The 13474-nt window shown below is 39.0% G+C and overlaps 1 protein-coding gene across 1 annotated transcript in view; it reads right to left on the reverse strand.

Moving 5' to 3' along the window:
- Positions 1-5615: 5615 nt before the first annotated feature.
- cadps2 (Ca++-dependent secretion activator 2) overlaps positions 5616-13474 on the reverse strand; it is a 232684-nt gene continuing 224825 nt past the window's right edge. The window contains exons 26-27 of the mRNA XM_078256450.1: positions 11739-11843; positions 5616-11097 (exon numbers count right to left, since the gene is read on the reverse strand). Coding sequence (XP_078112576.1) covers positions 10927-11097; positions 11739-11843 — 276 coding nt within the window. The 3' untranslated portion in view covers positions 5616-10926. The remainder of the gene's footprint in view (positions 11098-11738; positions 11844-13474) is intronic.

Raw genomic sequence — 13474 nt, forward strand, 5'->3', positions numbered from 1 at the left:
TTGTGAGGTGGACTGAAGCGGATGCTATTTTTTATTGGTGTATTACACACAAAAAGATTTAAAAGTGTAAATGTTTTCATATATTTCAAATAGTAAGCGCATAATGAGTGTAATTGAATGTGTTATAATTAAGAAGCAAGTTATAAGTTATCCGTGTGAAAGAACGCAATTATGCACAAACTAAATGGGTAAATATGAGTCATATTCAAATGGCAGAAAGGGCACATTTTCATTACTTGCATATTATATATTTAAAACATATTTTATGTTATAATATATACGTTGTACATTCTCACTAGTATATTTTTGGAGTAGTTGCTCTGGTAGGCCTATTTAAAAAAAATCCTATTTATTATTTCTAGTATATTTCTTGTATATTCTGTCTGTTCTGTATGCTGTTATAACACAGACATTTGCCAATTTGGGAACAATAAAGTTCATTTATATATATATATATATATATATATATATATATATATATATATATATATATATATATACACACACACACACACACACATATATATATATATATATTTATATATATATATATACATATATATATATACACACACATTTTAAAACATTTTATATTATACTATATACTTGTACATTCTCATTAGTATATTTTTGGAGCTCTGGTAGGCCTATTTTTTTAATCCTATTTATTATTTCTAGTATATTTCTTGTATATTCTGTATATTCTGTATGCTGTTGTAACACAGGCATTTGCCAATTTGGGATCAATAAAGTTCATTTATATATATATATATATACTGGTATTATTACTAATAGATATATAATAGATATATCAATATCTATTAGTAATAAGACCAGTAACAAACAAAAACTGGATTTCGTCCTGCTGAGTTTACATCATTAGTTTATTATTACTAGGAGCGGAGCAGCGTTTGGTTTCTATTGACTTCTGTTCTGAAATGAAACATCCTCTCCTCAGGGAAAGTGATTCAGTTGTTTTTTTTTTAATATATTTTAATAATCATGAACAAAGCGTTGCTGTTTATAATATCAACATAAAAAAAAAAGCATAACATTTGTGTATTAGATTTGACGCTTTCGTTTTGGCCTATTCTTCTCTTAGTTGGAAGTCTGTTTTAACGTTGCAGAATCTTTCGAACTTCAACTATTATGTCCATATTATTAAAAATATTATTATTGATGTGTCCTTTGTGTCTGTCAGGCGGCAGCAGCAGGACTCTTTCCATCGTTGCAGGAGAAAGGTTTGATGCTCATTTTAATGAGGAGAGAAAAGAAAGTGTAGCTGAGGGACGGCAGCCAGCAGACGCTTCCCAAAGGAAACAGAAGCCCTTAAAAAAACCCTTAAACCTGCAACATTAAGGTGGAATGGAGGATAAAGTATTTAGCTGAAAGGATGAAAACAACCGAAAGCAAAGTCAAGTCCTGAGTGATTTAAACCTCTGGTTGAATGTAACCCCTGTGTTGTCCTCGGGTCAAATGTGACGAAGTTTTCAAAGTTTTTTTATATCAGAAATATGGGTTTCTTACAACCTAATTGCCCCAAAATAACATGGATGCATGCATGTACGTTGTATGTAATCCATACAACATATACATCCATGTTCTTCGCAGGTAAAATTAATGATTACATCTACTGACATTTGGTTGATTTATTTCATTTCACAGCATTTGAAAAAAAAAAAACATGTTTCAATGATTTCAAAACAACATCCTGACCAAACTTTGACATAAACCAGTCTGTGATTCACTCAACATCCTCTGATCTTAACTATTCCTTAAGTCAAAATAATTCATAATATCTGCTTTTTTTTCAAACAAAAAAATGAGGTATAATGTCATTTAAATAATTTTTTTATTTAGTGAATAAAAAAAGCGTTGAAAAGAGGGACAAAAACGTTAAAAAAAGCGCCAAAAGAATAGAAAAAGCGACACCAAAAAATGCGCATTTTTTCAATGTTGACCCAGAATGGTTCATGGACGATGGCTAAGACAACACAAGGGTTGAGGAGGATCTACTGTAAGTGACCGGTTCAAAATTCAGTAAAGAAAAGGATGTTTGGTTCATCGGTTATTGGATGAAACAGGATTTTTAAAATGCCCTTACTTGTCCAATAATTAACACTACAGTGAGTTATCTATAGAATGTTATTTGTACAATAATGGAAGGTTTTTACTGTCATGATTGTTGGTGCTTTTGTCAAATAATCTGCAGTGTTTTCTTACTAACTGTATTCTGCTTTTTTTGTCGTTGCAGGAGAAAGGTTTGATGCTCATTTTAATGAGGAGAGAAAAGAAAGTGTAGCTGAGGGACGGCAGCCAGCAAACGCTTCCCAAAGGAAACAGAAGCCCTTAAAAAAACCCTTAAACCTGCAACATTAAAGGAGAATTCCGGTCGATTTCAACCCGTAGCTCTGTTGTTTGTTGTCACGTATTGCTGTCAGCAGCGAGGAAAACGAAACCAATCGGCGCTGCCTACACCGTGTTATCCTCCTGCTAGAGTTAGCAGCCAGGAGACTGAAACAGGGCACATTTTAAACGTGCTTTTAGACTGTTAACATGTTCGAAATGTCATTCCAAGTGCCTACCCATGTGAAGGGATTCCTTCTGAGTGAACACAGTGAATCTGACTGCAGTAGATGTGACAGAAAGGCCTAAAAGTTGAGCCAATTCATCTCAGTTTAGTTTCGGGTGTTGAGATGGCAAGACTTAGGGACCGTCTACAAACTACAACACCGAAAAGAGATACAACAAAAATATTTATCAATTTAATGATTAAATAAGGTAGTGTCTCCAAACTTGCCTCAATTATAACTTGTCTCCTGCTAGTTGTACTACAGCACTTAGGCCTACATTTAAAAAATAAGCATATGCGTATTTTTGAAAATATTTTTGTATCTCTTTTCGGTGTTGTAGTTTGTAGAAGGTCCAGAAGCACTCCTCTTGCCATCTCATCGACCAGAATTCTCATTTAAGGTGCAATGGAGGATAAAGTACTTTAAAGCATGAAAACAACAGTCAAGGCTGAATATTGTGGTTTTAATAAGAGTGATTTAAATCTCTGGCTGAATGTGAGGAGGATTTAAGTGGCCGGTTCCGGTTGCGCGGTCACGGAAAGCTTGTATCATGCGTATGCATCAACAATTGTGTTGTCATCACTTAGAATTTCACATGGGGGAGACAGAAACTACGCACTATAGCTTTAACTCCACCACCACGGCCCCTGAAAGGAGCATCATCTGGCGGGGCCTGTACCCGGCTCACAGTCACCTATTGGCGGCTAAAGAACTGGCGCTGGTAGCCGGCGTCCCGGAGCTCTGTAGCGGCTAAACACATATCGATATGTGTTTATATGTGACAGCGCTTTACTTAGTTTGAAATACTTCTATTTTAGATATATAATATGGTCTATTGGTGAAGTAGCATTGATCCCTTTAAGGGGGGGATACAACTAATTCAGCAGAGGCAGGGATATGTAGACCAGAAAGGGGGGAATCCCACGCATCCCCCCCGGAAAATCGCAATGGTATCGGGAAGGAAAAAATGGTTTTGCAACATGTCTTGAAGTCAGGGCTTTTTTTTTTTTTTTTTTTTAAACAGGCCAGTCAAGTTCCTCCAAACCAAAATGGGAAAGCCATTTCTTTACCGTCCTGGCTTTGTTCACGGAGACGTTGTTGTGTTGAAACAAGAAAGCGACAAACACAAAGTGCTGACATAATGTTGAACTGAAGAACACTGTCGTCTTAAATATAATTGTAAACTAAACATTAAGATTCCCCGTTCAAGATATCCCCCCCCGTGTATTGTAAGCCTGGCACCCTAAGTCACTGGCAATCATCTTTTAATGTAACTTAAGATTTTATTTTTTTAACTACATTTAAGGTGGGGTGGCTCGGTTTGAAATTAAGACGTAGTCATATTTTCAAATCTCCAGTTAACTTTTAGTACTGACTTAATGAATGCCCCCATGGAATCTGTCTTATAGCTTTTTTAAATTCTCAATTTCGAATGTCAGAATTCGGAAAGAAAGGTGATTTAAGCAACTTTAAGCGTGGCATGGTTGTTGGTGCCAGACGGGCTGGTCTGAGTATTTCACAATCTACTCAGTTACTGGGATTTTCAGAGGAGGTCAGAGGAGAATGGGCTGAGTGATTCAAGCTGATAGAAGATCAACTTTGATTCAAATAGCAAAGCATTTGTGAAGCCACAACACGCACAACCTTGAGGCGGATGGGCTACAGCAGCAGAAGACCCCACTGGGTACCACTCCTCTCCACTAACAATAGGAAAATGAGGCTACAATTTGTACGAGCTCACCAAAATTGGACAGTTAAAGACTGGAAAAATGCTGCCTGGTCTGATGAGTCTCGATTTCTGTTGAGACATTCAGATGGTAGAGTCCGAATTTAGCGTAAACAGAATGAGAACATGGATCCGTCATGCCTTGTTACCACTGGGCAGGCTGCTGGTGGTGGTGGTGGGGGTGTAATGGTGTGGGGGATGCTATCCTATCAATATGGGCCAACATTTCTAAAGAATACTTCCAGCACCTTGTTGAATCAATGCCACAAAGAATTAAGGCAGTTCTGAAGGCGAAAGGGGGGTCAAACACGGTATTAGTATGGTGTTCCAAATAATCTTTTAGGTGAGTGTATAAGACAGGGGTGTCCACATAAACACAGAGCAATTTAAAGATACTCCACCGTACTCTCTCCATTTTCTCATGTATTAGTATGTCTTTTCGTATAAAGAGATATTTTTAGGCATGTTATGCTTTTATTTAGACAGAAACAGAGAGGAGAGGAAGACCTGCAGCGACTCAGCCTTAATGGTACACACTCCACCTGATGAGCTACCAGGTGCCCCATCTTTGAATCTTTGATGTAAAAAAACCAAACCAAAAAATTATAAAAGTAATATATAAACGCATTTAATTTTTATTGATTGTATATTATTTTTGACCTCAAAGATACTGATATATGAGATCAGAATCGGCAGCGGTGGAAGTAGTATTCAGATCCTTTACTTAAGTAAAAGTAATAATAGCCTACCCTGTAGTACACTGTAAAAAATACTCTGTTACAAGTTAGTATGTATCATCAGGAACATGTACTTAAAGTATTAAAAGTAAAAGTACTCGATGAAGAAAAATCCTCACATTTTAGAAAGTGTAAAGCATACACACAGTTGTGTGTTTAACGGTCTAATCATTTGAGCTGGACTTGTTATATTGTTGGCTAGTTTAATGTATAATAAAAGATCAGATTTTATAAACTACATGTGTTTTGTGTGCAGAAATCTTAATTTATATAAAGTAACTAGTAACTAAAGCTGTCAGATAAATGTAGTGGAGTAATATGTACAATATTTCTCTCTGAAATGTAGCTGAGTAGAAGTAGAAAGTGGCATGAAAAGAAAAGACTCAAGTAAAGTACAAGTACCTCAAATTTGTACTTAAGTACAGTAGTTGAGTAAATGTACTTAGTTACATTCCATCGGTGAGAATCAGTGCGTCCAGTAGCTGTTTTGGTGTCTGATGCCAAGAAATGGATCTTCAGTTTGACTTGGAGTAAAAACAGAGAATAAAAACCCACAGTGTGAAAACACAGGTGCTTTAAAAACATTTTTAATAGTGACACTGAGATAAGACACCTGAACAAAACAGGTGCACAATAAGACAATATAAATATACTTCTTCATATAGGTTTTTGTCCTTTGAACTGCACTCACATAAACTGGATCGGACAGTTAAAACAAACGGCAGGTTGTTGCACACAGTGGATCGGAGGCCTACGCTGAATTTACAGGCTGAATTTTTTTTTCTCTCGACGACACGCAAACAGGCTGTTCTCATGAACCATTCGTACATAAAGCTGGGAAAAGTAATGCACTGTAATGCGTATGTATTCCATTCATTTTTTTGTTGGATGCACCACATTGACTGCAGCTCTATAAGAGCGCTGTGGGCCGCGTAGGAAAGGAACACGGCGCTTTCAAGCCGGGGAGCGGAGTTCCCTTCCTGGGTAAAAGTCTTTTGTTTTCCCCAGGGTTAGGGTTAGCCCCAACCCCTCGCATGTTCGTTCCTCGGGAGTGTTTTAATCCAATCCACAATCTTTTTCCTAAACTTAATTAGTCATTTTGGTGCCTTAACTTAAAGGTGCAGTAGGTAAGACTTCTAAAACTACCTTTCTGTCATATCTGCTGAAACTGACCCTATGTTCCAGTAGAACTACATGAAGCAGGTCATTAAAATAAATCCAGCTCCTCTGGCTCCACCTACAGCCTGGAGTGGGATTTGCAAAAATCCACCGCTCTCTGTTCAGATGCACCAATCAGGGCCGGGGGAGGGGGGGGTTGAACTGCGTGTCAATCACTGCTCATGCACACGCATTCATTCTCCCTTGTGGGGGGAGGGGCTTAGGAGACCGTTTTGGGCTTTAGCAGAAAGGGGGGAGGGACTGAGAAGTTGTCGATGTTAACATTTTTTGGCTAAGTCCTGGATCTTCATAATCTACCTACGGCACCTTTAACTGTCTTCGCCACATGACGCTCACTTCTTCTTGGCTAAACTTAACTGTAATGTCCGCTGAATGGACCGGCAGTTCGCGGTGCTCTGTACCCGGCTCACAGTCACCTTTTGTTGGCTTAACCCAATTTTGTAGGACATCACACTAATTGGTGTGCGTACATTTTCGTTCGATAATCTTACGAATCCGTTCATGAGAATGCGTTGAAACAGACGGTAGTGAAGGCATGAACAACAGTGAAGATTAAACACCAATCAGATTAAAAACAGATCCACGTTCTCCTGAAACGTTGCCGTTTAATAAAAAAAAAGAAGTCTTTTCCGTGTCGTTTGTTGGCACGTTTCTAAGACTTTGATCAATGTTGGATATGATGCACATCAGGCAGCACGGACCATTTCACTCTACAGCTCAAATATTTTTCTTCACAACAGTTAATATCACAACGGACAGAGATAACAGCAACTACATCGACGTGTAATCGTGATTCAGAACACTTATTCCCCGATGTTAGAGCATTTCAACTAGGGATCGACCAATTATCGGCCTGGCCGATTATTGTGGTGGATATTTGGCAATTTACAGATTATCTGTATCGGTGTTTTATTTAACTGATAACCAATAAAGTTTGAACTATTAATTGGCTACTTTAGCTCCGCTACGGCTCTGTAAGCAGTATGCAACACTTGCAAACAATCTGAAAGCGTGCTAAAACTTCAGGAAGCTATTTTGCGCATTATATTGAAAGTTTCTAATTTATTAAATAATTGCTTAAAGCATTTAAACAAACTTTTGTGTTGCAGTTTGTAACATTTCAAAATCTTAATTTTGACTTAAAGATTTTAATTTTGACTGTACATGCAAAATAGTTCCAAATATCGGTCATTGGTTTCATTGACTATTAATAATCGGTATTGGCTCGGAAAAAACCGAATCGGTCGACCCCTAGTTTCAACGCTTCTCAAGACCTTTATGTGATGAAACTGACTCTTTGTGTTTGCGTGTAGACCTGCCTACATTTGCTTCCTGCTTCACAGAACTCCGAAACGAGAAACCCGTTTCAGTGATATTTTGTTTTACAGTGGTGTATTTGTTTTTGCATCTTTTACTGTAGAGGCCACCGGTCGTTGTTCAGCAGTGGGGACATTTGGAGCTACAGGAGGTTCAGAAACTACAGCGGTGCAGCAACATTTCATTAGCTTGGAGTTGTAAGAGTTCTTCTGCAGATGCGAGACTCTGAACATCAAACATGACGCTACTGAGCCCTTTCTGTTTTCGTTCTGAAACGCTTCTGAGCATTGAAGGGTTAATGTTTAATTTGTGTTTTTAATACATCTGTGCACGGCAACTGCAGTATGGAAGTCATGGAAATATCATGGTGGAAAGTGTGGTTAAAATAAGTTATATGATGTTTTCCTGGTTTATTTATTATTATTATTATTAACTTGGGTCTAATTTCGGTATGTTTGACCATCAACTTATGACAACATTCAAAGTTATTGGAAGTCTGATAGCCCGAGAGACACAAACAGTCAGACAATCAAACAGGTGGGAACGAACTACCGAGTTAGATGAAACATAATTATTGTCCATCATAAACATCCATCATAGCTAACAGACTCACTTCTGAATGACTTATGAAAAACAAGATTTTAAGAGTTGCTTTTGCACTATTGTTTGTGGAGAAACTAATTTTTTTACAGATCTGTTGATTAAATCAACTAATCAATCAGTCAAAGAAATTGTATGAGTGTTAGTAGACTGAGAATTTCTTTAGTCGAGGACAGTGTTGAGGTACTCGAGATCGGTCTTGGTCTTAAGACCACTTTTGGTTGCGTCTTGGAATTAACCGCATTTTTACTCGGTCTCGTCTCGGATAAAGAGGACTCAGGATTTTATTTCAAGACCGGTCGAGACCACAACTGCACGGATTAAACTAAACTGCCTCTGCATTGCCTAATTTTTATGTTTCAACATCATTGCTGTGATTGGATGTAAAACCTCCTGCTTCAAATGCAGCCAATAACTCGGTCTCGATACGCTGGTCTTTGTGATGACTTGGTCTCGGTTTAGGTTGTCTTGACTACAACACCAGTCAAGGACAGCCCTTCATACAAGTGTTTTTTGATCTGCCGTCGCCAGGGTTAAGGTTAGATTACATTTAAGTAATTACAGCTACTTGGTTACGGTTAGAGAAACATTGTGCCCCTGGTAGAAAGGAACCAATATTGGACTGCTACGTTGTCAACGTTTGTCAAGGATTGTCTTCTGTTCTCCCTGATCCACAAGATGTTTTGGGTTGCTATAATGCCCCACTACTTCTGCATTTGCTCGTCATAAACAACATTCATTATTCGCCCGAGGTCGGTTTTCAGGAAAATGTAAACGTCGGCCATTTTATGTGTCTAAACAAACAATGCTGCTGTTTCAGTGGTGGTGGCAGGCTCTGTGGGTTGTACTGAATATTTCAGCACCTAGAGGCTGGCAGGACTTAAACAATTTGACCAAATAGGTCGGTAATTTAAAAATGATAAAACCATAAAAGTATAAACTAACATTGAAATTTACAACCGTGGATAACTTTGATTAAAACAGTCGAATCAAACCTTACAATTCCAAGCTTCCTGTCAAATAAAAATAAAATCTCTTTAGTTGATTTGTCGCTAAAGAAAGACTTGACCGCTCAGACTGGGGGGGTTCAGAGCTGCCGTAGCCTTTTTTTAACAATTAGCTTACTACTGTGGATGAAAAAACTAAAACGGGAAGGAGCTGCACTGACGGAAATCTCTGAGCTTGACTGTACAAAGTGACATCAGAGTATGGCTGCGCGGGGGGGGGGGGGGGGGGCGGCGGGGCTTCCTGTCCTGCAGGTGAGAGAAAGGGAGGACGAGGGTTTTTGTCTCAGCACCGTCCAGAGTGTCCAGTCAGAAGCCACGCCTCGCCTTGATTTCCTGTTTGTCATACATTCCCACCCGTGCACGTTTTCAACACGCATGTACAGCAGTGTCAGGGCTGTGAGTGAGTGAGGCAGGATGGGAGAAAAGAAGTGAGAAGGGGGGGGGGGGGTCACTGCCTGAGCGCTCGTCTCTAATTGATCAGGACCTTCAGTCATGATAAATACACACGTGCAACTTCACTCTTTTCATCTACAACAAAGATTTTCAACAGGAGGTCTGGGACCCCTAGGGGGTCCTCAGAGTTATAGTACGTGTCCACTGTCAGCTTCATTTCCACGCTTCCCGCTAGGGCTACACAATATACCGTTTTTTTAAATCGTCGTCGCGATATCAACTGGCGCAATACACACATCGCGAAAGACACTTTGACATTTTTTGTGTCAGTTGACAGAAAATATCGGCACTTTAAAATGTTACTGTCGTTCTTTTTAGTGGTGCCTTTTATATTCAACTCAATAAAAGAATGTTAGAAATGATTTCCTTTCATTTGTTTTAAATTTAACAAGCAATTTAATGTAGTTTAGCAGAATACTGAAATCAGCAGAAATGCAGAACTGAGAACACTTTAATATCTATTTATCGCAAGTAATATAGATATTCAACGTTATTGCATATATATCATGCAGCCCTACTTCCCATTCATTTCTATGGGGCAACCGTGCAATGCATTCTAGTAGCGCCGCGAGGACTTTGGTGTAGGGGGGGCGTTGAGTCGGCCCACTCCTCATTTGCATAAAGTTAAATCCAGGCAACTTTATGCAAATGAGGAGCAGCCGGCTCGGCGCCTCTCAAAAAAGCTGACGGAAATCTTTCAAACTGACCGTTGTCGATCAGAAATCAAGGCAGATTCAGCATCTGCATGGCCTATTTCTCACATAAAATGTTTTCAGAAACACATTTCGGTGAACTATTTTCGTCAAATGAGTGATCGCATTCCCAACGCTGGGAAGCGGGGCGATACCTGACGTGAAAACAATGCCTATATGGACACGTACCATTACTGCAGAAAAGAAAATGTCTTAACATGAATCTAAAATATTATTAGCAAATATGAATGTGAAAAAAAAACAACACACAAGCTTACAGGCCTATATGTAAGGAAATCACTAAGGTAGCCATCCACAGAGGATTCACTGTGTATTTTTAACACTGGAACGTGATTCATAAAATCCTGCCAACAATTATCATTTTTGATAGCTTAGTATGCTATGCACTAAAATGGTATGTATAAAGGCTTTAGGCTGCCCTATATGTTACTTTAATATGCAAATTAATTTTATACAACATATGTAGTAGGGGGTCCCTGCTCCGTCTCTCGTTCAGTTAAAGGGTCTGATCTATCTGAACCCCTGATCTACATCATATGTCACACTGTGACGGAAGGTCCTGATCTGTCAGAGAGGACGATAATCAAGTGGTAAGATGTCGTGTGAAGGTTTGATGCGTGTTCAATCGTCCTCCGCGTCGCTGTCTCTCATGCTGATGCCCTGCAGGCCGTCGCCCGACTTCACGGCTGCCGTTGCTTCCTCCACCGTCAGGCGGTTGTACACCGTCTCGTAGCTCTTGTTGTTCAGCGTGACGTCCAGGACGCCCTGCAGCCGGAAGTCACGGTAGGTCTTCTGTTGATGGGTGGGAGGGGCGGAGAGAAAAGCAAAAAGGGGGGGAGGGGAAGAAAGAGAAACAGAGAGCATCTTAGGAATGTAAGCGGCTGCCGTTTGGACAAAAGCGGCGTAAATTGAGGCTCAAGGCCGAAGCGAGTCTTTTATGTGTCGGACCGAGAAGGCAGACTGAGGCATCTGAGGTTCTCTTTTTGTTTTACCTTCACTCAGAATCCATTAGAATTCTTTGTCTCTTTGCTTTCAAGTTCAACGCTCACATCTCACGTACATTAGCAAACTATGAAAAGACAAAAGCGGTGCGCAGGAGAGTTGAGCAGTTTTCTGTTTGGTCTCTCGCCACCTCTTCACACCGCTGCTGCTGCTGCTGCTTTCAAGGACACTTTTGATTTACTTTGTCTTCATGTTTCTTCTTCTTCTTCCCCTTAAATGTCAGTTTTGAAATGTTTTTTTTTTAATTCAGTTTAGCCAGTCTGAGGCTCATTCACTGCCGCTCTTTTCAAACAGCAAAGCAAAGGATTTTGGTAGGTAAAAGTAATGTCAGCCTTTAATGACAAAGCCCTTCTCTTTGTGGAAATGTGCATATCAACACTAATGTCTGTTTATTTTGTTTTGACAAAAGTTTTGGTCTTATATTTTCTTACCTTCACAATCTTGATGAGTGTTTTCAGCTGGTACGTGTGCAGCTGCAGGTCCAGTCTGTCTGCCAGCCAAACACACACCGCCTTCATGGAGCCCGTGTACCATTGCTGCGAGAAACAAAAACAACATTTCAATTCACTTTGTCATTTCGCTGAGTACTTGCATAGTTGTTTCTCATCAGTCCCAGTAGGGCTGCACAATATGAGGAAAATATGCAGTATGCGAATATTGCGATAATGATATTACATGTGATAAATAAACATATTAAAGTTTTCATACAGAAATAAATATAAGTTAAAGAAATCAAATTTAATAAAAGAGCTAAAAACAAACATTCAGACAGCACAATCAGTCCATAAAATAGGAGCATTTATAAAGTACAGGTCAGTGGCATCACATCACAACACAATTTCTGTGGTCACTCAATGTTGCTGTGCAGTTATGGATTATCACTGCTATTTTAGGAACACACTTTCAGTTTTACCTCCAGATGATAATACAATATTTATGATACAGTTTTTCTTGATTGCTTTGACCTGCTTAAAGAAACTGGGATCCACTCGGTTTTCATCATCACTGTCTCAGCAGAGCAGAAGACACCTCTTGCAAATGTGTTAACCCTTTTTCATTGGATTGACACATTTCCCCCAACCTTTAGCAGAACAGTTAACACAGATGTCATTCAAGCAGTCCAAACTCCATTGTTTTAGCTATGGTAACCAAACAGAAACCATCTGTTCCTAACTATTAGAAACTACCTCCATCAGTATGAAATCACTGAAGCACCTGTTTGACGCTCCTTCACACAAATCTTCAATTAGCAAACAGTCTGCAGGCCTTAAAGGTGCAGCGTCAGTGTTGTTCTCTGCCAACATGGATGGAAGAGGTCTAAGACAGAAGAGACTGAGTATCAACAGTGGCTATTTCCTATACTCTACAGTAATAGATGTTTATACTTTACTGTATGATTTTATTTTATTTTCTTAATTTCTTATACTCCAACAGATTTTATTTTGGTTTACATGTATTTTGTGTAATATTTACAGTATTTTAGTTTTCAGCCACAGTTTCAAAATAAGGATCAGTGGAATCAATAAAATGTGCATCAAAGCATTTCTGATTCTGGATCCAATTCTTTGCAAGAAGGCAAATATGACAACCAATGTCAGTGGCATGAAAGCTACGTCCAGTAATAGACTACAGTGACAAGCAATGGTGCACTGATTCTCACTGAGTGCTGTATTTAGTATGTTGGTGTCCACTGTGTAATGGTTGACTAGAAGAGCTCATACACTTGTTTGCAAGTTGTGTTGTTTGAAGGCAGAATTTTCTTTTGTTGCATATGTTAAATGTTTTGGAAGGGTCAGAGCCTTTTGCAAACAAAATGTGTCATTTTGACCATGAATGCCACTGTTTCGGCCTGTGTGTTAACCGTTTTGAAAAATGTGGAGTTTGAGTTGACCGCTGCATCAAAGCAATCAAGAAAAACTGTAATATGGATAAACTGTTGGTTTGTTTCCAACCTGTCTGATCGTTTGAGTGCTTAAGGAAGTCACTGTGTTCCAACGTCTTAGCTATTCAGTTGGTGAGTTCAACCATAAGTGATAAAACAAATGGCCCAAGCTTCGACAATAACACCCAAGTTGTAATAAACGTTTTCCCTAAAGGCAAAATTATAAAAAATAAGTCTCAAATTGCCACCAAAACTGACATTGGGAGAAGTGAGATGATATACTGA

This window comes from Sander vitreus, chromosome 8 (assembly GCF_031162955.1).
Source record: "Sander vitreus isolate 19-12246 chromosome 8, sanVit1, whole genome shotgun sequence".
Classification (NCBI taxonomy): Eukaryota; Metazoa; Chordata; class Actinopteri; order Perciformes; family Percidae; genus Sander; species Sander vitreus.